The 24,545-nt window shown below is 57.8% G+C and overlaps 2 protein-coding genes and 2 long non-coding RNA genes across 11 annotated transcripts in view; 1 reads left to right on the top strand and 3 right to left on the bottom strand.

Annotated features, from left to right (window-relative positions):
• The window catches only part of UVSSA (UV stimulated scaffold protein A), a 54,999-nt gene extending 35,321 nt beyond the window's left edge, over positions 1-19,678 (bottom strand). The window contains exons 1-7 of one of the 5 annotated variants that reach the window (XM_063603662.1): positions 15,834-19,678; positions 13,436-13,535; positions 11,750-12,080; positions 9,769-9,889; positions 8,196-8,579; positions 6,763-6,875; positions 6,365-6,493 (exon numbers count right to left, since the gene is read on the bottom strand). In XM_063603662.1, the coding sequence (XP_063459732.1) occupies positions 6,365-6,493; positions 6,763-6,875; positions 8,196-8,579; positions 9,769-9,889; positions 11,750-12,080; positions 13,436-13,533 (1,176 nt within the window). In that variant the 5' untranslated portion in view covers positions 13,534-13,535; positions 15,834-19,678. The other 4 variants (XM_055111118.2, XM_008963685.4, XM_008963684.4 and 1 more) reach the window with 4 other exon arrangements.
• Positions 910-9,829, top strand: LOC134730239 (uncharacterized). The gene is made up of 2 exons (XR_010111895.1): positions 910-1,061; positions 6,743-9,829. It is a non-coding gene; the product is annotated as an uncharacterized LOC134730239 (long non-coding RNA).
• LOC134730238 (uncharacterized) lies at positions 2,315-4,091 on the bottom strand. Its single transcript, XR_010111894.1, has 2 exons — positions 3,211-4,091; positions 2,315-2,668 (listed from the first exon to the last, which is right to left on the bottom strand). It is a non-coding gene; the product is annotated as an uncharacterized LOC134730238 (long non-coding RNA).
• A 1,807-nt stretch (positions 19,679-21,485) lies between the features above and the next one.
• The window catches only part of MAEA (macrophage erythroblast attacher, E3 ubiquitin ligase), a 52,961-nt gene continuing 49,901 nt past the window's right edge, over positions 21,486-24,545 (bottom strand). For 3 of the 4 annotated variants that reach the window (XM_034958163.3, XM_034958165.3, XM_034958164.3), the window contains 2 exons: positions 23,241-23,436; positions 21,486-22,547 (listed from right to left, as the gene is read on the bottom strand). In XM_034958163.3, the coding sequence (XP_034814054.1) occupies positions 22,452-22,547; positions 23,241-23,436 (292 nt within the window). In that variant the 3' untranslated portion in view covers positions 21,486-22,451. The remainder of the gene's footprint in view (positions 22,548-23,240; positions 23,437-24,545) is intronic. The other variant, XM_063603664.1, reaches the window with a different exon arrangement.

Below are 24,545 nucleotides of genomic sequence, written 5' to 3'. Positions count from 1 at the left end.
TATAAACCAAAAATTAAACGTGCTCAGCTGTGATGGTCGTCACTGCATCTGCTATTTATATGCTAATGCCCTCCCTGGAAGGCCGTGCAAATTGCCCGGCCAGGCCAATATCTCATGTGCATCTCCGGCTGCCAGGGACGCACCTTGAGAGGACGGAGGGTGGCGCGGTGCAGGGCTGACTGCAGCGAGCCTGCGGGAAGGGCACCTGGCGGGCAGCACTGTCGGGGCCGAGCAGAACCTGCTGGACACAGACACAGCACCAGAGGCGCGTCCTCACCTCTGAAACGAGAGCCTGGAGGTTCTGCTGAAGCAAGTCGTTGCTTTCTAGAATGACTGGTTCTTTACCATAAAATCTACACTCATCAACACGCTCTTACAAGAATATCACAAAACACAGTGCTGTGGGCCTCTTCCCATTCTCGTCTAACCCAGGTCACTCCCAGGAATGAGGCTCAGACAGACCTGCCCTTGGGAGCTGCCAGCCAGCATGGTGGGCCTCGGGCCGCTTCCTGGAGTCCCAGCTGCAGGGGCCAGGACCACAGCACCACAGGCCTGGGGGCCTTCTTGGGTGTGAGAGGAGGAGGCCTCAGGTTCACAGGATGCCTGGAGGTCGATTCCAGAGCTAGGCTAGGGGCAAAATGTCTGCTGGGTCCCTGGGGCCGCCTGCCAGATAGAGACACACATCTGTCGACCAGATGCGGGCCGGGGGTCCTGGGTCTGTGTTGCTCTCCAGATGGATGGAGCTGGGCCAGGGCGGCCTCTTCTCCTGGGGCAGCCAAACTGGTGTTTGCCCCTGGGTCCCACATAGGACATTCTGAGCAGAGGTTGTGGGCCTGGTTCTTACTGAGCAGGAGCACTGGGTGCGGTGCTCAGGAAGCTGGTTGAGGCACCAGGGATCACGCGGACTTTATGTAAACGCCCCCTTCAGTGGAGAGCGGAATGACTTCTTAGAACATCTGGGGCCTCCAAACCTAGTAGCTCCTGCCCCCGAGCTCTGCGGAGAAAGCTAACTCTGGGCTCGGGAAAATGAAAGCTGCCTGTGTCCTTGCTCCTGGGCTCCGGTGAGTCACACACACACTCAGCTCACGGGGGCGGGAAAGGACCCTGCTTCAGCCTGACGTTCTCAGGGAAGGAGAGTGCAGCCAGGGCCCACAGGGGCCAGAACGCCAGCCTCTGGGAAGCGGGCGCCAGCCTCTGGGTGCGGCCACAGCACGGGTTCGTCAGGCAGCCCTCAGGCGCACTCACATTCATCAGGAGGCCAGGCCTGGACAAGGACGCCGGGGCCCACACAGCTTCTCCCGGGCTCAGCTTCCCTGTCTGTAAAACGGGGTGGAAAACCAATCGACCCCACAGGGCTGCTTTCCAAACGAAAGGGGTAACAGCATGGGGAGGTGTTTCAAGGAGCGGTGGGCTTGTCTGGCAAGTGCCCTCTGTTTTGCAGACAGGTACTGAGGGACGGTGAAAGCCCAAAAGACGGGTCTGTGCCACCGGTGTGGGAGGGAGGGCTGGCACAAGGCCCTGGATGGGCCTAAGATGTTCTCCCCGTGTTCCCTGTGCTGACTCCAGAGAACCTGTGTATCTGCACCCCGCCCCCCGTGGGCAGCCCTTGGGATGCGGTGGCGCACGCAGCTGCTTGGCCTTCGGCGTGATGGAGGGGCCCCATCACCCAGGAAGGTTGTTTCCCAGCCCTAGGGCGGTACAAGGTTTCCCAGCGGCGCTGATTTAGGTCCCTCCTCCCCTGCCTGTGCCTGGTGGGTCCACGTTTCATTCCCGGGTTTTCAGTTTCTGTCCCTTTCACCTCCCGGAAGTCAGACACTCCCATGGCTCCAGAGCATCACAGAAAACTTTCCCTCACGCACAGCAGGAAAAGGAGGTGGGGCCTCGATCCCAGGGGCTGACAGGGTCCCCGGGAGGCTGTCGGTTGCATCCTGGAGCCCACTGAACATCAGAGGGCAGAATGCTTCTGGCATCTAACTCCAAAGATCAGAGCTTTGGTGGTGAGGTCGGTGGAGGAGGCAGGCAGGCGGCCGACAGAGAAAGAAAACCACAGAGTCGGGGGGACGACTCTGGTTCTGTGGGCAACGGAGGACGCATCCATGGCCGAACCCATGTGGCTGCCACATCAGACTCAACATCGGCGAGAACAAAAACAAACCCGTATCTTTCAGCCACGGAAACAAGTAACCCGGTAACTAGCAGAAGGAAAGACAGAGCCACGCTGATGGTACTAAAGAGAACGATGCTTAAGATGGGTTTCTGACTCACTGGCTGATAGGAAATTAATATTTTGTTAATTACACAATACAAAGTAATTGGTGATTTGAGCTATGTAATTTGGCAGCAGGCAACGTGAAAGTTTCCAGAGGATTTTTATCAGCTCAGCAAATGACGCAGCCACGGATGATCACACCGGCCCTACAGCGCGGCAAGGCTGGACACTCAATCTACCAAATGACGCTGCACATCGATCCAGGAGATTCACCCTCGGCCTGCTCCCAGACAAAAGCCACACAGAGGCACTCCGAATGCACAGCACACATATTCAAACCAGCGTTGAGTATTTTCTGAAGACGGAACATCTGTCCCCAGACGGAAGCCACTCAGAGGCACTCCAAATGCACAGCACACATATTCAAACCCGTCTAAGTATTTTCTGAAGACAGAACATCTGCGTCAAAAGGAAAACAGTATTACGTAGAAACCAAGTGGGAAATGTTAAAAAGGAAAGACACGGTGTCTGCTCCCGGGTGGCTGCCCAAGGACAGCCTCAGCACGAGCACCGGCCGGAGACAGCACGAGGACGGGCTGGGCCTTCCGGGGCTAGGCTCCTGCCTCCTGCCTGCAGCTAGCAGCGTTCCATGTTCCCATCTCCTACACGTTAGTTGGAAGTTCTAAACATATTTAAATCAGGCATGACTGAATTAGCGTGCCCTGTTCTACACACGGAGTTAACGACGCCAATCCCCGTGCTAAATGGGGAGACACGGAGGGAAGTGATTTAAACCCTCTGTAAATTTTATTTGAAAATTAACGAGGAGCACCTCGTTCATAATTTCTAATTAAAAGGGCTCTAATTAACGCCCACGTTCGTCAGCCAGCCCCACCTGCCGCACACACGCCACTCGGACGCGGCGGCCGCGCGGAGCCAGGAGGGAGATGGGCAGATACTGCAGTGGTGCCACGGCATCTATTCTGGGAAGCATCGCTCACCTGAGCCAGGCGAGCCCGCCAATCACTTCATCTCCAGGCAGCTCCTCGCACTCCAGCTGCCGCGAGCAAAATCTCCAAGGACTTCAGAATGGTGCTTTAAAAAAAAACCAGTTTGCGGAGAAGAGTCTAGAAAGTGTCCATTCAACTGACAAATGAGCAGCGTGGCGCCTCCCTTCCCACCGGAGCTGTGACATCCTCAATCCAGCCTCACAGGCCCTGCTGCCCTTGCACACTCACCAGCTCTGAAGCACAGCTGGGGCACATCTGCTGGCCGGACCGTGTGGTCGAAGGGGACGAGGGGTCCCCTAAGCACTGTCAGTCCTGGCCGCAGACACCCCCCGCCCAGTGCCACCACTCAGATCTCAAGAGGATGCACACCGATGGGTCAGGAGTGGGCCCCGGCCAGCAGGAGTGAGGAAGGACAGTGGGATGGCAGCAGGCCCTGGGCGCTGGGTCAGGGTGGCTGCCTGTGTGCCAAGGGCTGGGGTCACGCGCCATGGAGGGACAGTGCTGGCGGCTCCACCACGTGGGGCGTGAGATGCTCACGTGAGAGTCACTCAGAAGCTCAGAGACAGCTAACAGTGTCGGTGGGGTCCCCGGGACCTGGTGGGTGGGAGCAGCAGCTGCTGGGGTCCTTCAGGCGGCCGTGCCCTGCCCAGTACCCTCCTGCATGGCCTGGCCCACACCCGTGTTATGGGCCCTGGCCCCCACAGACCAGGCCCTGAATATAGCATCCCTGAGGCAGGAGGGGCTAGTGCTGCCTCCAGAGGGGCACGGCCAGCAGGAGCCCGCAGCCTGCAGAGGTCTGGGAGGCCAGCACTCCTGAGCCCACACAGGGCAGGGGCCAGGCTGAGCTGAACACTCATGAAGAGCACGCAGGGTCCCTGGCACACAGGGGGAGTCTGCATCCACCAGGGTGAGGTGGAGCTGTGGGTGCAAGTCAGCCATGGCTGGGAGCCTGCAGGCCTCGCCGGTACCGTGGCCGCGCTGAATTAGAGTCCTGACTCGGGGAACGGCAGCTCCTCATCCTCACCCAAGCAGGCCGAGCTGCCAGCAGTCCCAGAGGCTGCCCAGACTCACTTCCACCAGCCAACCCCACTTGGAGGCCATCCCAGATGCTGTAGAGCTGTGAGATGCAGGCAGGGGTAGCACTAGACATTCCAGAAGGTTCCACTGCCAGAATCTCAGGCCAAGGAGAGCCACCTGGCTGCCCCAGCCCCGGCACTGCTGCTGATACTAAAGGACTGTGCCAGCTGGAGGGGCCCAGGCCTGATGAGACCAGACCATGCCACCCATCAGCCCCCCTCTGCTCTGTGGACCCTCACCAATAACCAGCTGGAGGGGCCCAGGCCTGATGAGACCAGACCATGCCACCCATCAGCCCCGCTCTGCTCTATGGACCCTCACCAATAAGCCAGCTGACCCAGGGGTTGCCACTGCCAGGCAAAGGCCCACCGGCCACCTTCAGACAAAACTGTCTGCAGACTGCAGAAGCCGTGCCAGGTGAGTCCAGGGCGGCAGGTGCACCGGTGCAGTGCCTGGTGCAGGGTCTCAGCGTGAGGCTCCAGCAAGCCTTGCCCGTGCCGTGGAGACCGGGCAGTGACCTTGAAAGGGCCTCAATGTGAGCCACAGGGAAGCGCCCATGACCCCAGCCGGCAGCCCCCACGCAGCCCACTAGGCAACAGTGACAGGGGCTGGCATAGGGGCCCGGTCCTGCGGCTGCCATCCTGTGGGCCCAAGTGTGCTGGGCATGGGCAGTGGGCTCACCCTGATCCTGACGTGCTGATGGCACTCACCATCTTCCTCCCAAGCCTAGACCAGCATCCTTTCGCATTGCAAAAAGTATATTTTCGTCACAACTCACAAAAGTATTTCCTTGTGGAGCAAGGTGTTGACCAGCACCCACAAACGCGGCCACACACGAGCGGCATGGCCAGTGGGCTCCCACGTGTCTATAAATTCTCCGGGAGTCGGTTTCGGACTTAAAGGAGAAAAGCAAGCTCGCCCTCTGCTGGCCCCCGTGGGGGCTGCACACCACCATGTTGGGGACGCGGGGCCACTGACCTGGGGAAAACGACAGGCTCAGCATTTAATCGAGAGGAGCCTCCCCACCCCCCAACTTCCAAGGCCCCGCACGCCTGCTGCTGTGGAACCCAACCTCTTCCCCAGCGAGGAGCACAGTGTCACTTCCACCCCAAAGCTTTCCTTAAAGTGGGGAGAGCCAAAAGGCCACCATCTCCTAGGCCAGGGCTGGATTTGGGGTCCGAGATCAGGGGTGTTGGGGTTCAGGGCTTGGGTTCCTGAAGGGAGAGGTGCCTGAGAGACAGCACTGCTGTGCGAGCCCAGGGTGGCCGCTGTGTGCCTCCAGTCCTAAGGCCCGACTGTGCTGGGTGCTGCCGAGGACGTCTGCAGAGGACCCCAGCTCTCAGGCCCCTCCAGGCACCGAGGCCCAGATTTCCATTCCATGCTCAGCCAGTTCAAGGCCCCTGGCACAGCAGTGTGCCGGGCACCCCCACCCTCGAACGGCTCCGACACACCCAATGCGACGGTCTCTGCTCCCAGCTTCACCCACCAGAGGCACCCCATACCTCCCTCCAGCCTCCAGCCCCTCGCGGCAGCCCTGCCCCCTTCTAACCCCGTGCTCCCTGCTCAGGGAAGTGCAGTGCCCCCATGACCCTCCCAAGCCCCTCGCAAGGCCCAGCAGACAGTAACCCAAGTCTTCACCCCAAGTGGGCACCAGTGCCCGCGCTGACCCTCCTGGCCGTCTGAGGGTTTGCCGAGGGTCTCTCCTCTGGTGGATACAGTGCCTGCCAGGACAGGTGCCGCACTGCTGATGACCCCCTAGAAGGAGTCACGGGGGGACAGCCTGACTGGTGGCTTCCTGGAGGCGCGCACAGCACTCAGCACTTCTGCTCAGCTACCATACACGGCAGCCGGGCAACACCCGACAGCTGCACTGTCCCCTCTGCCATGGCGATGACCCTGGGCTCACAGGAAGCCCTCGCTGGGGAGGCAGGTCCTGCTGAGGCTGAGTGGGCTTGGGGTGTGGCTGGGGTCCGCCAGGCCCACAGGCCCAGGGCACAACCCCCCCACAGCTTCTCCTCCCCCACTGAGGCCTCTGGGACCCCTTCCCGCTCGCCGCCTGCCCACTCACCCTGCGCCTTTCCTCTCCCTCAGGCTCGATGTCCAGCTCCTTGTATTTTCTCAGTACGAGCTCCAATTCAGCCTTCAGGTCAATGGCACGCTTTAAACATCCACCGTGGGTCCCGACGCGGGTGAAGCGCTGCGAAACGGGGGTGCGAACAGCTCAGGGGCTGGCCGGGCAGGACCTGGGAAGCTGTCCTGCTGGGAGGCACATGCCAGGTCCACTGGCCCGGGGGGTCCCTGGCACACCTGGGATGCAGAGGACAAAGCTGCGGGTGAGGGACAGAGCCCTCGCGGGTCAAGGGCCATTCAGTCACCGGGCCACAGTCCCCCCATGAAAGGGACCCCCCCCATGCATGGCACTCTGCACACGTCCCTCCACCCACAGGTCCCAGGTTCGAGGCTCACCTGGATCCACGAGCACACAGCCGGCAGGAACTTGTTCCGGATGAGCTTGAGTGTGTCGCGGGCGGCATGGATGAGAGCAAGGTTGTCCTCGTTCTCCTGCACCTTCAGGCCCTCTGGGGAGAAGCACACAGAGGTCACGAGAGGGCGCCGACTGGTGTCTCCCACAGGCCCCGGAGAGGCAGACCACGCAAGGAAGGCTGCTCTAGCCTGAGGGGAACCTGCCAGATGCCCATGCCTGCCCCCGGGAATCCCAAACCTGATGCTGTGAGAAGGAAGTGTTTTATTATCTCAGAAAAGAACACTGTGGCTTAACACCAAAGCCTCCCCTCACACGCAGCTCCACTGCCTGTGTCTCAGTCTCCTTGGCTGCAGCCATCCCATCTGGAGGGCGAGACCACCCACAGCCTCTTCTACTCACCGCCCCCACACGCCAGGCACAGAACCTTCCCCTCCACAGCCCACCCCACAGGATGGCGCCCCTCCAGCCCAGCCTCACCAGCCCCCACCCCCCGGCCTCTCCTCCGCTGGACACCCCAACTCCAGTTCTGCCCTGCCGTGGCTTCCCCCGCTGTGGCACCCTCAGTGTCCGGCGCAGGACAGAGCTCTATGCAGGCGAGGACAGCCCAGGCTTGCAGCAGCAGTGTCCACCCCGCACAGGCCTGCAGCCTCACTGCTGAGGCACCTCTGGGCAGCTGAGACCCGAGGATCAGTTCTCCCAGCAGCTTCCCAGCCCAGCTGCCTCCTGGCCCTGGTGAAGGGACACCTGCTGTGCCTGCTTCCAAAGAAGAAGGTTCCTCAAAGAGAGCGATTTGAAGCCACACACATACCCAAAGGGCCCCAGCCTCCACTCACACCCCAGGGGGGCAGCAGGGGGCTTGGGAGGAAGCTGGGGCTGGGGGGCGGGGGCGGCTATGTCTCTGCAATCCTCACCCACCCAGGCTGCAGTGCCGAGGCTGCCCGTGGCCATTTCTGGAACACATTTTCCTCCCAGCAAGGGCCGGTGCTACCTGACCCCTCATGGCGACACGGGACCCTGACAGGCCTGTGAGCTGACGGGATGCCCACACAGCCTGCCCAGGGATCCAGTCACTTGGAGGTCAGGCCTGTGCTCCCTCATCCTTTGGGGACCGCAACAGCCTCGAGACCCCACCTCACCCCAATCCTGTGGGTCCTTACTCTGCCCACAGCCTTACTGAGGTGGGGGCTGCCATGAGCTCTTAGAAGTGTCCCTGTGGCCACAGAGGCCTGGCATGGGTGGGGGGAGCCCAGTGCAGAGGCCACACAGAAAGGAAAAACCTGGTGGTGACCCCTGACCTAGCTCCCCAGGGGAGGCCCCTGCATTCCCAGGCTCCTGGGCCGGGTGCCAGTGAGGGAGGGGCCTACCCGGGAGCCGGGGCAGGGCAGCGCCACAGAGACCCCGCGAAGGCAGTTACCTGAGCAGAGCTCCACATCCAGCGTGTACTTGTGCGAGCCCAGCCCGTGGCTCCGCACAAACTCCTCGAGGTCGCTGTCCTCGTCCTCATCTGAGGGGTCACCTGTGGCTGTCTGGGATGGCTGTGCCCCGCCGCCCGCTCTGGGGTGGCCTGCAGAGGCAGGCAGGTCTCTACTGCAGCAGGGCTGCTCCCCGTCCCGGGGGTCAGGGGTGCCAGACCGGCAAGGGCCCACCTGGCCCGCGCAGGAGGAGCGAAGGGCATCGGACATGCCAGAAGCCACGCCAAGGGATTCCGTCTCCGGGTTCGGGTCAAAGTCAAAAGGCACCAGCAGCCTAAAGCAGCTCTCTACCTCCGTCAAGCAGGATTCAATTTCTCCAGACATTTCTGCCAGAAGATCAAGACACCTGTTTGCTGCGCCATGTGGAGCAAAAGCACCAGCCCACTCAAAACCACACTGAGGCCCACTCCCCGCAGGGTGTCACTTTTCAGCACCAGGTGGAATGCAGTGGTGCAATCCCAGCTCACCCCAGCCTCGACCTTCCAGGCTCAGGTAGTCCAGCCGCCTCAGCCTCCTGATTAGCTGGGACTACAGACACGTGATACCATGCTCAACTAACTTTTTTGTAGAAACAGGGTCTTGCTATGTTGCCCAGGCTGGCTTTAAACTCCTGGACTCAGGCGATCCGCCTGCCCTGGCCTCCCAAAGTGCCGGGATGACAGGTGTGAGTCACCGCGCCCAGTCGTGTGCTGCACTTTTTAACCGCTTACTAGAGCACCCAGCTCAGCAGCTGGGCCTGCAAGGCAATCTCTCTGTACCTCTGGGTAGCGAGCACGAGTGCGCAGGGGACAGCCCACCTGCACTTCCCAGGACATGGCTGCACCTCTTCCCTAGGGCAACAAAACAGCCTCGTTCATGCCACACCTCCCGGGCTGGAGCAGCTTTCCTCCTGGCAGCCTCCTCATTGTCTGGGCACCCAGCTGCCTGCCTTGTGAGCTCCCCTGAGGCCTGCGTTTCCAGTGGCCTGTGGCAGGGCCCACACCTGGGACCACCGTCTGTCAGGAGAAGGATCTGGGGTACATGTAGTCTGAATACACAGGGCCGTGCCTCCGCCCACATCAGGAGGTGTCTCAGGAGGGCCGTGGCACCCCCTCCTCACACTCTCGTGGTGCCCCTCACAAGAAAGGCTGACTGCCGAGAAGCAAACAGTGAAGTTTTGGGGAAGGGGCTGGCAAGGGCAAGGCAGCCACAAAATAAATAGGTGGCAGGGCCTTCAGCCAGGCTGGGGCTCAGACCACTGCCCACAGGCACACCTGTGCCTGGCATCTCTGCCCAGAGGTCCGCGCAGCGAACGGGCGTGGATGAATGTGACCACCAGAGGGCGCGGGAGAGGCATGGACGGCCTGGGAGGCCTATGGCTAAGAACGCCTTCCGGCCCGACCTGAATCCTCTCCACCTAGCCTGTCTCAAAACCTGGGTTCCTTGCGGCTGGGGCCCTGGGACCAGGAGGATGAACTGCTGGACCACGGGCAACCCTCAGAGGCGTGGGCCCCTCCCTCCGTCCTGGACACTTGCCTTGCATCTCCCTCTCTGCCTGGCTGGCTCTTTCTTGATAAATTTTATCCAAGTGCTTCTGCTTCTCCTCTTCTCTCTTCCTTTCTGCCAGACTCCGAGCATTCGTGTCTTGAAAATCCACCTGAGCAATTGAAAATAAAGACTAGGGGACAGGCGCGGTGGCTCACGCCTGTAATCCCAGCACTTTGGGAGGCTGAGGCAGGCAGATCACGAGGTCAGGAGATCGAGACCATCCTGGCTAACACGGTGAAACCCCATCTCTACTAAAAATACAAAAAAAAATTAGCCAGGCGAGGTGGCGGGCGCCTGTAGTCCCAGCTACGCGGGAGATTGAGGCAGGAGAATGGTGTGAACCCGGGAGGCGGAGCTTGCAGTGAGCCAAGATCGCGCCACTGCACTCCAGCCTGGGCGACAGAGCGAGACTCTGTCTCAAAGAAAAAAAAAAAAAAAAGAAAGAAAATAAAGACTAGGGCTGGCCCAGCACAGTGGCTCATGCCTGTCACCCCAGCACTTTGGGAGGCCGAAGCAGGTGGATCACGAGGTCAGGAGATTGAGACCATCCTGGCTAACACGGTGAAATCCCATCTCTACTAAAAATACAAAAATTAGCCGGGCGTGGTGGGGGGGTGCTTGTAGTCCCAGCTACTTGGGAGGCTGAGGCAGGAGAATGGCGTGAACCCGGGAGGTGGAGCTTGCAGTGAGCTGAGATCGCACCACTGCACTCCAGCCTGGCCAACAAAGCAATACTCCATCTTAAAAACAAAAAATAGCCAGGCGTGGTGGCGTGTGCCTGTAGTCCCAGCTACTTGGGAGGCTGAGGCAGGAGGATCACTTGGACCAGGGAGGCGGAGGTTGCAGTGAGCCGAGATCGCGCCACTGCACTCTAGCCTGGGTGACAAACCAAGACCCTGTCTCAAAAACAACATCATCAACAACAACAACAAAAACTAGAGCTATCTATACAGAATGTGAGGAAGATAAAGCTCAAGTAGGCCTAACAAAAGACAGCACCCATGCGTGGCCAAGAGCCCTATGCGTCTGTAAGTTCACAGTAGTTTTTTTTTTTTTTAAGAGACAACGGTCTTGCTGTGTTACCAAGGCTGGACTCAAACTCCTAGGACCAGGTGATCCACCAGCCTCGGCTTCCAGAGTCAGTGGGACTGTGGGTGTGCACCCTCACACCCAGGTGTTCACAGTGCATTACAACAAAACACAATGCACATCTCTCTGCTGTCTGAGCCCGGGAAAGCCAGCACGTCTGCTAACTTAAAAGAGGTGACGAGACTTCTCACCCCAAGTACCTCACAGGTAGGAGAGCAGTGTGCTTGTTCCATTAGCAGGCAGAGGCTGCTGACTGGACCCAGGAGTCTGAAACAAACCCTGAGCATGAACCCTGGGAGACAGGGCACTCCAAGGGCACACAGGGAAGCCAGCAGGGCTGGGTCATTGCACTGGGGAGGACTGAGCCTTCGTGGCAGGTGGGGTAAGGGGCACGGTAGGGTCTGGGCAATGAGGCTGGGTTCAGGCCACAGTGGCAGATCCTGGTGGGTTTCATCATGCCAGGCACCAGCCCGAGCCCACAGTAGGGTGCGGGTGGAGCCTTAAAGTGCAAGGTTGGGACAGGTCCCAGAGTCCAGGGGCCACTGTCATAGAAAACGTTGCATCTGAAAAGTTGGATTGGGCTTTTCCTTTGTCTCCTACACACACATAAAAAATGACACAAGCAGCCTCAGCTCCACCCACACATAAAGCTTATGCTCTTCCTCTCAGAGCTGCGCCGCCCCTCTCAGGGACGCCGTGACCCCAGATGCTGCCCTCTTTCCCACACCCCACAGATGGTCTGGCAGCCTGGGTGTTCAGGCAAGGCCAAGCAGGCCCCTGCTGTGCTAGGTTCAACAGGAGGCGCATCTTCACCCTGGTACCGTCTGCCCTCCTCACGTCAGGTAACCAGTCTCTGAAAAAATGGGCCAGGCCCACCTACCTTTTTGTTGTGTCTTAAGAAGTGGTAGCCCAAGGCAAGCTTCTTGTAGGCCTCCCCGAACTTCTCATTCCACCCTTCCACGGCCCGGGTGGTCGCCTGCCTCAGCCTCTGTGCCGCCTCCCTGGGGGGCGGCAGAGGCTGTGCGGGGTCTGTGCCCAGCGTGAGCTCCAGGAACTCCTGGAAGTTGGAAACAACCAGCATCCGGAACTGGTGAGACCTGACGAAGAGTTCCTCCACGATCTGGAAGGCTGAGAGACGGATCTCGGCGTGCTCCTGGGTCAGCTGTGCTATCAGCAGGCGGTAGGCGCGGCTCAGCTGCTCCTCTGAAGACCTGGGGATGCGAGCTGGCCTGACCCAACTGCCCCACACGCAGAGGATGGGCGGGGGGAGACTCTCTGTGCAGGGATGCCGCACGCACGTGTGGCAGGGACCACCACTGCCTTCCCATCTTTATTCTCCCCTTTTCTAGAGCAGGGTCTGCAAACTACTGCCCAAGGGCCACATCTAGCTCCCCAGCCCCTGCCTGTTTCTGTGTGGCCCACAAGCCAAGAATGTCGAAACAAACAAAAAATACTTGGTGAAATGTGAAAATTATATACACTTCAAATGTCGGTGTTCATTCACAAAGTTTCATTGGAACGTCGCCCATCTATCCACCTACATCATCTACAGCTGTGTGTTCACAACTGAGGCATTACAGCAAAGCCTGAAACACAAACCATCTGGCTCTTTAAACACACGTTACCTAGCGCAACACACACCGCCCGGCACAAACGCCCACCGCCCGGCACAAACCGCACACCGCCCGGCACAAACCGCACACCGCCCGGCACGAACGCCAACCGCCCGGCACAACGCACACCGCCCGGCACAACGCACACCGCCCGGCACAAACACACACCGCCTGGCACAACGCACACCGCCCAGCACGCACACTGTTCAGCTGGGTGCCTCCTGCTGCAGGAAGGAAGGAAGGCCTAGAGCTCGGGACATCTCCCAGCCCCTCCTGAATGCTCCTATTCCCAGCTCCTGACCCCATATAAACCATTGCGAATTGGATTTCCTGGCGCAGGCAGCAAAACCTGACCTGAAATTTTCTATCAAAATGTCAACACTCCATCACTGTATAAACAATCTATAAATTGCCATTTTACAAACGCAGGATACAGAATAATCAGTGTCCTCGATTTATGCTCCACCCTCCAAGGGGAAGTTTTGCTTCCCCCATGAATCTCTGGCTGCCTGAGGGTGACGGCAGAGATCCCGTCCGGCGTTTTCCTTGGAGGAAGTGAACAGAGGTGGACATACCCTAAAGGCGATGGACCAACTCGCCCATCAGCAAACTCTATTCTCTCCCTTCGAAAAGTCCAGCAGCAAAGAAAAAGATGCACGTTTCTCTCTGAATCACATATGTGCACTCAAGAACTCCTACAGGATGTGCTCCAGACCACACAAATGGGAATGAAGAGAAGCACCAACCGCAGAGCAGTGGGGTCCCCAACGCCACACGCCCCGACCCCAGAACATGACCACCCGTCAGAGCTGGGTACTGCAGGGCCCTGAGAAAATGTCCTGGGTGTGTCCCTCGGGTGGTTCTCTCCCAGGTGGGGGCAGGAGGGCAGGGCCCTGTGTGTGTCCTGGGCCCAGTGGGCCAGTTACTGTGAGTTACTGAACCCTAAGACATACTTGCAAATTTTCTTCAGTTCCTTCATTTTCTCAGGATTTAGTCGGGGTTCTCCTGAAGTTGTGAGCTCTTCTACCAACTTCGAAAGTTTCTGATCCATATCTAGAAATAAGTAAGGCAGAGATGCTATATCACCATCTGTATTTTATAGCTCTCGGTGTTATTAACGTGTTTACTGGGTTCCACTATAAACCGAAAGCTCCGGGAGGACCCTGAGGCTGGGGTCCATCTGTGGGTGCCTCTCTGGGAAATATGTGTGTCCAGCAAGGCCTTTACGGCGGTGATTGCAGTTTTAAAAGTGAACCTTAAACTCGGGACCTCTATAATCCCGTGTGTGGGACGCTGCATTGAGGGTCGTGCGTTAAAGGAACCAGTGGCACTGTCCGAATCAGCTTTTCCCCAACGTGACTGTTGCTGTTTCCCTTATTCACTCAGATTCCGCAGGGCAGCCTCCAGCAAGGCTGCAGAGGCCAAGAGGAGCCAAGAAATTCTGAGACCAATGAAAATCGCGTCCGGAGACCAGGGGCGGCCCTAACGGAGGCAGCCTGCCCGGATACCCAGGGCCGAGCACCGCGGCGTGCCTGGTGGGATGAGGCGAGGGCCTGCCGCACCGCCAGGGAAAGGCCGAAAGACCCGGAAGGAAGCGCCAGGCGAGGCTGGGGCGGAGGCTGGGAAGCTGCGCCCTACCCGGGGAAAGAAGGGGCCCGGTAGGGCCACGCGAGGCTTGGACCGCGGGGTCGCTCTCGCACAGCGGCTGCACCGGGCGGGCGCGCCGGCTTCGACGGTGCTCGGGGGGCTGCGGCCTGTCACTCGGCCCAGGGCCCGCCCTCCGGCCCCGCCGCCGGCGCTCTCGGGCACACGGACACGCCCTGGCCGCAGGTCTCTGCCCGGCGCCCGCAGAGCCCCGGGGACCGAACCGGCGCGACCCCCGCCCGGCAGCGTAACCACAGCCCCACCTACCGCTGACGCGGCCGCTTGCCTCGCCCCGCCCCTTCCGGCGGGGGGACCGCCCCTCTTGTCAGGTGCCCAAGACCTCTACCGCCATTGGCTGGCCCTGGGCCGGACGCATCAGGACCTGGGGTCACCACGGCGACGACTGCACCTACCGCTCGACGCGGCCTTTCTCGCCGTTGCCCCACCCTTTCCGCTGAAGGCCCCGCCCCCTATCACGTGCCCTGAGCTCGACAGCCAATGGCTCACCCCGGCCCAGGAGGCGCAGGCGCAAAGACGCGGCCGAGGTCTGCGCGGTGACGTAGGCGCGCTCCCGGCGAGGGCGAGGCAAGCTGCCGGGGGGGGGGGGGAGGGGGACGCACGAGAAAAAAGAGGCGGGAGGGCGCAGAAAGTCCTTAAAGGGACCGCATGTACGGGCGCCGGGGGCGGGGCCGGCCGGGAAACTGAGGCCGAAAGGAAGTTCTGGTCTGGGCCTCAACGCCACGCCCGCCCGGGGGCTCGCGGCCAGGTCCCTTCACCTGCAGAGGGCCGGTGAGGACTGCCCAGACGGGAGGGCGCGGGCCCCCGCCCCCGAGCTCGCCCCGCGCAGGGCGCCCTGAACCCCGCGGCGCCTCCCCGCTCCGGCCTCGGGAAGGGAATCCCTGGGCGGGCTCGGGGGTCTTCGGGGCCCACCTCGGCGCCAGACGCACAGCAGGTACCCCGGGCCCAGGCTGGCCCTGGGCGGAATGAGAAGCGGAGGCGCCGTCCGTCCTGCCGCCGAAGTCCGCAGCCTCGAACGCAGGGGAGTGCGAGGTCGGCTGCGGACGGACGGACCTGGAGACCGGGCTTGGGAAACCGTGGCTTCGGAGGAACGTGGTGTGGACCCCACTCGCGGGGCGCCCGGCACAGGCCACGCAGAGCAGACGCCCGACTGGGCTCCCGGGGCTGGGTGCAGGGCGGGGGCCGCCGGCGGCGGGCCGGGGTTTCTTTTTCGGGGGGATGGGCGTGCCCTTGCATTACGGTGGTGGTAGCTCACAACTCTGTTAATCGTGTTTTTACAGGGTGGGTTTCAGGATGTGTGAGTTATATCTCAGTAAAGCAATTATTTTAAAAAGGAAAAGAAGAGGGACTCCCTGCGCCGCCCCTCTCTGCAGCACCAGCTTCTGTCCCTGGGCGTCAGTGGCTCCCAGCTCCTAGCTTGCAGCCAGCCCCGAGCCGCTCCTCCGCCTCACCCCTTCCTCACCCTGCCTCTTGCTTCACTGAGCAAGCTGCAGCCAGACCCTCCCTCAGCGCCCCTTGCCCTGTGCATCCAATCCCCGGCCTGTGGCTTCCTCCAAGGCACCCATCCAGCAGTTTCCCTCTGTCTTCTACAGCATGGTTTTTTTTTTGTTGTTACTAGTTCTCATTAGTATAAAAGGGTGCCGTTTCTCCCATACTAACAAAACCCTCTCTTTATCCAACTTTTCTTACCAATTGCTAAGTCCAGTCTCCTTTACACTGCCCCGGGGTGTCCTCTCAGCCCTCAGGCTCAACAGCACAGCCAAGCTGCCCGTCCACTGCCCTCTGTATCCGCTGATGGCCCTGCAGCCTTTTTTTTTTTTTTTTTTTTTTTTTTTGAGACAAAATCTCGCTTTGTCACCCAGGCTGGAGTGCAGTGGCACGATCGCGGTTCACTGCAGCCTCCACCTCCCGGGTTCAAACGATTCTCCTGCCTCAGCCTCCCGAGTAGCTGGGATGACAGGCACCCGCCACCACGCCCAGCTCATTTTTGAATTTTTAGTAGAGACGGGGTTTCACCATGTTGGTCAGGCTGGTCTCGAACTCCTGACTTCAGGTGATCCGCCCGCCTCGGCCTCCCAAAGTGCTGGGATTACAGGCGTGAGCCACCGTGCCTGGCCTGCCCTGCATCCTTCTGTTCGCTTGGACCAATTACCTGATTCACTTGGGCTTCTCTCTTCCTCTCACTCCATGCCCATTTGGTTTGCAAATCCTGACAGCCCTACCTTCAGAACACATCCAGATCTGAGCACGTCCCACTGCCTCATTGCCACTGCCAATTCCTGGCCACCCCTGCAGCAGGTCAATGCCGTCACCTTGTCTTTCCCTTGCACCCTGGTACCCCTAGACCATCATGCAGCAACCAGAGGGACCTTTGAAAGTCTAAGGTCGGATCACAGGATTCCTCTACACAAAATCCTCCGACGGCTCCCATCCCAGGGCAAGGCAAAACTTGTCGTGGCCTGTGTTTGCTGCCCCCTGCATCCCACCGGTTGACTTCTCCAGCCTGCTCTTGCTGCCACACGGCCTCTGGGGAGCGGATCCCTCTGCCGGGAATCTTCTGCCAGTATCCAGAGTTCCTTGCCTCCTTCCAGCCACTGCTCATGTCTCACCCTGAGCAAATACTTCTGCACCCTCTCACCTCCCTGGCTCAACACCCCCCATCCGTTTTCTAAACCTGCCGTGCTTGTTCCCAGGGCACTTCTGGCCCTTGTGTCACACAGACTTACTGTCTTACTAGGTGATTCGCTTTTTTCTCTTCACTCCTAAAACATACAGTCCCTGAAAATAGGGACCTTTGCTTTGTTTCATGAAGCCAGACAAAAAGTGGGTGCTCAATATTTGTTGAATGCTGGATAAGATTAGAAAGCCAAGATAAATCATGATGAGAGTTAGACGATATTTTTGTTTGTTTTTGTTTGAGACAGAGTCTTGCTCTGTCGCCCAGGCTGGAGTGCAGTGGTGTGATCTCGGCTCACTGCAACCTCTGCCTCCCAGGTTCAAATGATTCTCGTGTCTCGGCCTCCCAAATAGCTGGGATTACAGGCGCCCACCACCACGCCCAGCTAATTTTTGTATTTTTAGTAGAGACAGGGTTTCACCATATTGGCCAGGCTGGTCTCGAACTCCTGGCCTCAAGTGATCTGCCCACCTCAGCCTCCCAAAGTGTTGGGATTACAGGCATGAGCCACTGCACCAAGCCAAGAATTAGAAGATACTTCTAAAAGATATTTTAAAAGAACCAACGGAAACTTAGAGATGATAAAACCCAAGCAGGATAAACAAAGAAAACCACCCAAGGCACATCTTAAATTGCAGAAAACTAGTGACAAATCTTAGAAGCAGTCAGATTAAACAAGGCGTATGACATAGAGGCACAAAGAAGCCAAGGATTTCTTGTCCCCTCCTCCCCCTCCACCCAAAAAAAAAAAAAAAAGCCAGAAGAAAATGGAACGTCTTTAAGGTGGTAAAAGAAAAAATACTGTCAATCTGGAACTGTATATGCAGCAATATAGCCTTTAAAAACTGAGGTGATGTAAAAGCATTTTCAGACAAAAGCTGCATGAATTATGACCAGCAGATTTGCAGTCCAGGAACTGTTATAGGATGCTCTTCAGATGAAAGGAAAATGATACCAGAGGCAAACTTTATAAAAGGAATGAAAAGTTCTGTAAATACTTTTTTTTTTTGAGACGGAGTTTCACTCTTGTCACCCAGGCTGGAGTGCAATGGTGCGATCTTGGCTCACTGCAACCTCTGCCCCCTGGGTTCAAGCGATTTTCCTGCCTCAGCCTCCCGAGTAGCCGGGATTACAGGCACGTGCCACCACGCCTGGCTAATTTGTGTATTTTTAGTGGAGACAGGGTTTCACCATGTTGGTCAGGCTGGTCTCGAACTCCTGACCTCATGATCTGCCTCCTGGAGGTGGCAATACCTTAGATGCGAGAAGGATCTAAATCTGCAGGAAGATATACCATATTCGTGGGTTGAGGACTCAATATTGTTATAAGTCCTTGTTATGGACTGAATTGTGGCCCCTGCCTACCAAATTCCTATGTCGAAGCCCTAACCTCCAATGTGACTTTATTTGGAGATGAGGCCTTTAAAGAGGGGAACGTTAAATGAGATTCTAGGGATAGAGCCCTCATCTGATAGGACTGATGTCCTCGTAAGATGAAGAGACTTCTGAGATGTGTGTGCACAGGAGGAAGTCCACCACGAGAGGTACACAGTGAGAAGGGGGCCGTCTGCAAGCCGGGAAGAGAGGCCTCACCGGGAGCCAACCCTGCCAGCATCTCCTCTAGAACCGTGAAGAAATAAATGTCCATTGTTTAAACCCGCTAGTCCGTGGTCTTCTGTTACGGCAGCCGAGCAAACTAATACCGTCCCCAAACAGGGATGATAGGTTCACTGCAGTTCCAGTGACAATCCCAGCACACTTTTTACAGTGTTGAGCAGACACTGATGAGTTGATTCTACAACGTGCGTGGAAATGCAACAGACCTAGGACCACCGCGACCACTCTGAAAAAGCAGAACTGGAGGACTCATCATACCCCCTGGTTTCAAGATTTGCCTTAAAACGGCAATAGTTAAGATAATGTGGTGTTAGGACAAGGATAGAACTAAAGGCCAGTCTAACAGAAGGTAGTGTCCAGAAATAAACCCCAACTTAACACAGCCAGGAATTTTTTCTAATGGAGCCAACGTTATTCAACGGGATAAGAAAGGTCTTTTTAACAAATGGTGTTAGAACAATAGAGTAAACATATGGGATGGTGGGGAATCATCCTCAGGCTCTTCCTCACAGAACACACACACGAGATGTGTTACAGACTTAAACATAAAAGCCGAAACTGAATCTTCTGGAAGATATATTATTGCAACCCTGGAATAGGCAGACTTTTTTTTTTTAGAACTTAGAAAAGCATTAGCCACAAAAGAAAGAATAAATTGAACTGCACTAAAACTTAAAAAATCTGCTGATCAAATGACAGTCAATAAAGTATAAATACACATATCCCTCAAAGGATTTGTATGTGAGGAATCCCTACAAATCAATAAGATAATGCAATTTAAAATGAGCAATAGACAAATATGTAAATTACAATCAGCGCATCAGGAGGTCAAAATCAGACATCAAAGAAAAGCAAGGGAAAATCACACTGTGGCCCCAGTGCACACCCACCTGAATGACTAACCTGACACTACCAAGTGTTGGCAACAATGTGGGGCCACTGGAATCCTCACACTGCTGCTGGAGTGTAAAACACTACCACCAACTTTGGATAAATCTTTGGCAGTTGTGGTACAGTTAAACATAAACACACCATGACTCAGTTCCTTCTACTTCCAGAGAATTACTTCCCAAAGAAATGAAAATAATGTCTGCAAGAAGACTGGCACACAAATGTTCATAAGAGGTTTACTTATTATAGCCCCAAATAGGGAACAACCCAGATGTCTATCAAGAGAATGGATACAGGCTGGGCACAGTGGCTCACACCTGTAACCCCAGCACTTTGGGAGGCTAAGGCAGGCAGATCATGAGGTCAGGAGATTGAGACCATCCTGGCCAACATGGTGAAACCCCGTCTCTACTAAAAATACAAAAATTAGCTGGGTGTGGTGGTGTGCACTTGTAATCCCAGCTACTCGGGAGGCTGAGGCAGGAGAATTGCTTGAACCCGAGAGACAGAGATTGCTGTGAGCCAAGATTGTGCCACTGCACTCCAGCCTGGTGTACACTGTGGTCTGTGCATACATGGATTACTATCACACCACTCAGCAACACCTAAGGACAGAACTGCTGACATGTGCAACAGGCATGAACCTCACAAGCGTCTGCGGAGTGAAACAAGCCAGACCCACCAGTGTCCACATTCCACCATCTGACACCTATGGAGGCACAGCTCACCTACGGTGACAAAAATTAGAGCAATGATTTTGTGTAGGGGTTGTGGATAACTCAGAAGGTACGAAGGGTCCCTTTCTGGGGCCATGGGGACGTTCCATGCCTGGGCTTCAGTGGTGGTCACATGGAGGTACATTTATTAAGACTCATTGAGTAGCTTTTACTTGTATGTGCATTTTGGTGTATGTAATTTTTACCTCAATTGAGAAAGAGTACAGCGAGATAACACAACCAACAAAACATCTCACATTCAAGACTCCCAGTGCCACTCGCTGGTGTGGATGTGGAGCAGATGGGCAGAAGTGGGTGCAACCCCTTTAGCAAACCGTCAGTGTCTGCTGAGTGGACACGTGGCCCAGCAATGGCAACTCCTCGGCATCTCCCCACAAAAGAATGATGCGTCCAGCAGGGGTCGCCTCCCGGAGTGCTCACGGCGGCTTTACCTGGACACCGCCTGATGTCCACCGGCGGGAGAAGGGCCAGGCCGCTGCGCTTGTTCTGCCTGGAGAGCACAGGCCTGTAACCAGGCAAGACTTTGCCGTGCCAGGGCTGAGCCGCCGAGTAACGCTGAGCCACAGACCCATGCCATGTGGCTCTGTGTTCAAGGAGCTCAGGGCTGGGGTGCGCCACTCCGATGACGACTGACCAGGATATTGACCGGGCAAGGCCAGGGGCTGGGAACAGTCTGTTTGGTGGTTACATGCATGTTACACAGAAATTCGTTATGTGAACTTAGAATGTGTGTGCTCCAGTATGTTCTACTCGAGTTAAAAAGGAAAGAACAGGACGCAAGACAAGGAAAGCCCCTGCACGTGAGGACGGTGGAGGCCGGGGCGGCTGCGTGGCGGTGGGGCCACAGGGTCTGCTTCGGCCAAGGGCTGACCTGGGGACGGGCACTCCAAAGAAGAGCACGTGGGAATGTGGTGGGTTCCAGCTGGGTGCTGTGGAGGGGCCAGGGCAGCCACCATGGGGTAAGAGATGGGCTAAGGGGCACCAGGCTGGCCACAGGAGCTGCGACGGGGCACTGGAGAGAACAGGGGTGGGCGGTGGGGGGAAGGGCCAGTGGCCACAGCCCGCAGGCCTCCTTAGCCCAACCCTAGACTCAGCCCAAGCCGCAGGCCCAGGCTTGCTGGTGGCTGCAGCCTGAGCCCCCACCCCCAACAGACAATGGCCCGCGGGTCCCAGGAACCAGTGTCTGATTCACCCAGCTGCAAGCCGGGGCCTCAAGACGCTGGGGCCATCACGCCTCAGGGCAGCGCCCGAGAGGAGGACTGCGGTCCGGGCAGGAGTAGCCTCCAGCCGGCTTCTCAACTCCCGGTGGCCGTGGTGCCAGAAGCTACGCATATGCCCGCCATGCTGCCCGGGCCCCGGGGAGGAGCAGAACACAACCTCGGTGTTAGAAACGCACGGCAGCCTCGGCTCACACGGAAATGAGAAATAGAAAACCATTTTATTCGCATGGTTTACATTTACAGTTTATTAGCTAGTCAACATCAACATGCAAAAATAAGCACTAACTACAAACCTCTACGATACGGTTCTCTGTCAGCTACGGTGGTTCATTTGTTTTGAAAAGTCATCAGTACTTCTTTCAACTGAACGATTAATTTCTGTAATGGATAGCAATTAGACTCTACAGTTATGGAACCATCCGGCAAGGCCTCTGCAGAAACTTGGTCCCGTGGATTTCCACGTTATACATTCTCGAAGCAGGAAGTAAGGCGGCACACAGAGGGTGTGATATCGAAACGACGCAGCTACGAACACAGCCCCGCGATGTGATATCGAAACTATGCACGTACGAACACAGTCCCGCAGACACGGCCCGCGAGGCAGGCGGGCGTCCTCGAAGCCAGCCCCTGACGGTGGCGGCGCCAGGCGTTTTGGCAGCAGCTCTCGAATGAAGCCATAAGTGTCCCTCGTGGCGCGGCATCGCGGGTCACTGCAGGTCAGTCCAGTGCCGCTGCCACCTTCCCCGGCCGGGCCAGGGCCAACAGGAAGTGGTGAAGGACCAGCCCGTTCTCCAAGTCTCATCGTTCACAGAAGGAAAGAAACTGAAAACACAGGGAAATCACGCACTCCTATATTTTAAACATTCTAAAGTTTCCCTCGGTGTTTAGGTCAGTCTTTAAAGAAGTTTCCTTCGCAAGTTGAAAGTACTTTTCAGAAGCATCAAATGGTTGACGTGTTACAAAATCCTACCAATCCAAATGTTTTCAAGTACAAACTTATGAAACCTTATTTTCTCTCTTCCTAAGAGTATTTATCGTTGCTCACGGATCTTTGGTCGCAAGAGACAGAAACGCCGCGGCAGGCTGGAGCGTGGGACAGGAGGAAGGCGTGGCCTCCCCGCCCGCTGCAGCCCGTCCCCGAGGCGTGCGCTTCACGACGTGGGGCCTACATGATGTACACCTTCTCGGCTTGTGAGAAGTGGAAGACTTCTTTGGTTCTCGGGCACACGACTTTATCATCTTGACGGATAGAAAGCAGAGACTGAAAAATAAAACCGGGAATGCATTAAGGCAAGCGAATACAACGTACACACGGATTTCCATGGAAAATCCCCACAATGAACCACCAGGGAATGACTCATCCTCTCAGGCAAAGTTCCTTCCCGAAGACACACCTGCCAAAGAAATCCCGGGGCCACCTCGCCTGTCCTTCCCACCCCTTCATCCATTTCGAATGAAGCTAAGGCAGGGTGGGGCGAGAGGACAGCCCTGTCCCAATGGCGACGTGTGCCAGCCTGGCCCCCCTGCCCTGCCCGCCCCACACAGCCCTGTCCCGATGGCGACGCGTGCCAGCCTGGCCCCCCTGCCCTGCCCGCCCCACACAGCCCTGTCCCGATGGCGACGCGTGCCAGCCTGGCCCCCCTGCCCTGCCCGCCCCACACAGCCCTGTCCCGATGGCGACGCGTGCCAGCCTGGCCCCCCTGCCCTGCCCGTCCCACACAGCCCTGTCCCGATGGCGATGCGTGCCGGCCTGGCCCCCCTGCCCTGCCCATCCCACACAGCCCTATCCCAATGGCGACACGTGCCAGCCTGGCCCCCCTGCCCTGCCCATCCCACACAGCCCTGTCCCGATGGCGATGTGTGCCAGCCTGGCCCCCCTGCCCTGCCCGTCCCACACAGCCCTGTCCCGATGGCAATGCGTGCCAGCCTGGCCCCCCTGCCCTGCCCCCCTCACATTGTAGCCGTAGACGTAGCCGTTGGGCAGCATCATGGGCGGATTGTTCTCGTTCATCACGTCGCCAGAAATCTTGCAGACCAGGCGGGAGTTGGCACAGTGGGCCATGGGCAGGGGCTGCGCCAGCTTGTTCAGGGAGCGGCTGCACACAGGGCAGTCAGGGCTCTTGGAGCTGCCGTCCTCCTTGTAGCACTGTCTGAGCATCGGGTCAAGGAAGGGTTGGGGGCCACCCAGGGCAGCCGGGGTGAGCCCAGCCCCCTGTGGCCACTCTGCCCTGGGCTGCGTGCCCTTCTGGCTATGTGGGCGCCATGCTGACTACACGGGGCTGTCTTTCGAGGCACAGGAAGTGCTGCACTCGACAGCTAAACAGCCCCACTGAGGCCTCGGTGGAGACAAGAAGCCTGCGCCTTCTCACCCCGGCCTCCAGCACCAGGACCACAAGCACAGAGTGGCTCCGTCGCCCGCCGCCCTCTCCCCGGCCACGTAACCTCTCCAGGCAGGACAAGAGCCACCCAGCAGGGACGTTCTGCTGGCACCTAGGAACAGGCAGTGGGCAAGCACGCCAGCCCTCTCGCTCAGAGTTCCACAAAGAGGGGACAAGGGAGGGGGCCTGAGTCTCATTCATACCCCGGCACAGCCAGGTACCAGCGGCAATCACGAAACACTCACTGCCCTCTGGGCCTGAGGCAGGTCACATGAAAGACATTCATAGGCGGGGTCAGAGTCAGTTGCAGGAGGACAGTCAGTCACAGGTGGGGACAGAGTCAGTCACAGGTGGGGACAGAGTCAGTCACAGGTGAGGGCAGAGTCAGTCACAGGCAGGGGTAGAGTCAGTAAGAGGCTGAGTCACAGGCAGGACGGAGTCAGTCACAGGTGAGACAGTCACAGGGCAGGGGCAGAGACAGTCACAGGGCAGGGGCAGAGTCAGTCACAGGCCAAGGCAGTCAGTCACAGGCAGGGGCGGAGTCAGTCACAGGCGAGGACAGAGTCACAGGCGGGATGGACTCAGTTGCAGGAAGGGACAGACTCAGTCGCAGGCAGGGGCAGAGTCTGTCACAGGCAGGAAGAAGTCAGTTGCAGGTGGGACAGAGTCAGTCACAGGAAGGAATCAGTCACAGACGGGACAGACTCAGTCACAGGCAGGGCCACAGTGAGTCGCAGGCAGGGACCAAGTCCGTTGCAGGCGGGAGCCGAGTGAGTCACAGGCAGGATGGAGTCAGTCACAGGCAGGGACAGAGTCACAGGCGGGACAGAGTCGGTCACAGGCGGGACAGAGTCAGTCACAGGCGGGACAGAGTCAGTCAC

Source organism: Pan paniscus, chromosome 3, assembly GCF_029289425.2.
Source record: "Pan paniscus chromosome 3, NHGRI_mPanPan1-v2.0_pri, whole genome shotgun sequence".
Lineage (NCBI taxonomy): Eukaryota > Metazoa > Chordata > Mammalia > Primates > Hominidae > Pan > Pan paniscus.
The sequence above is the reverse complement of the archived record's forward strand: the minus strand, read 5'-3'. Positions and strand labels throughout refer to the sequence as shown.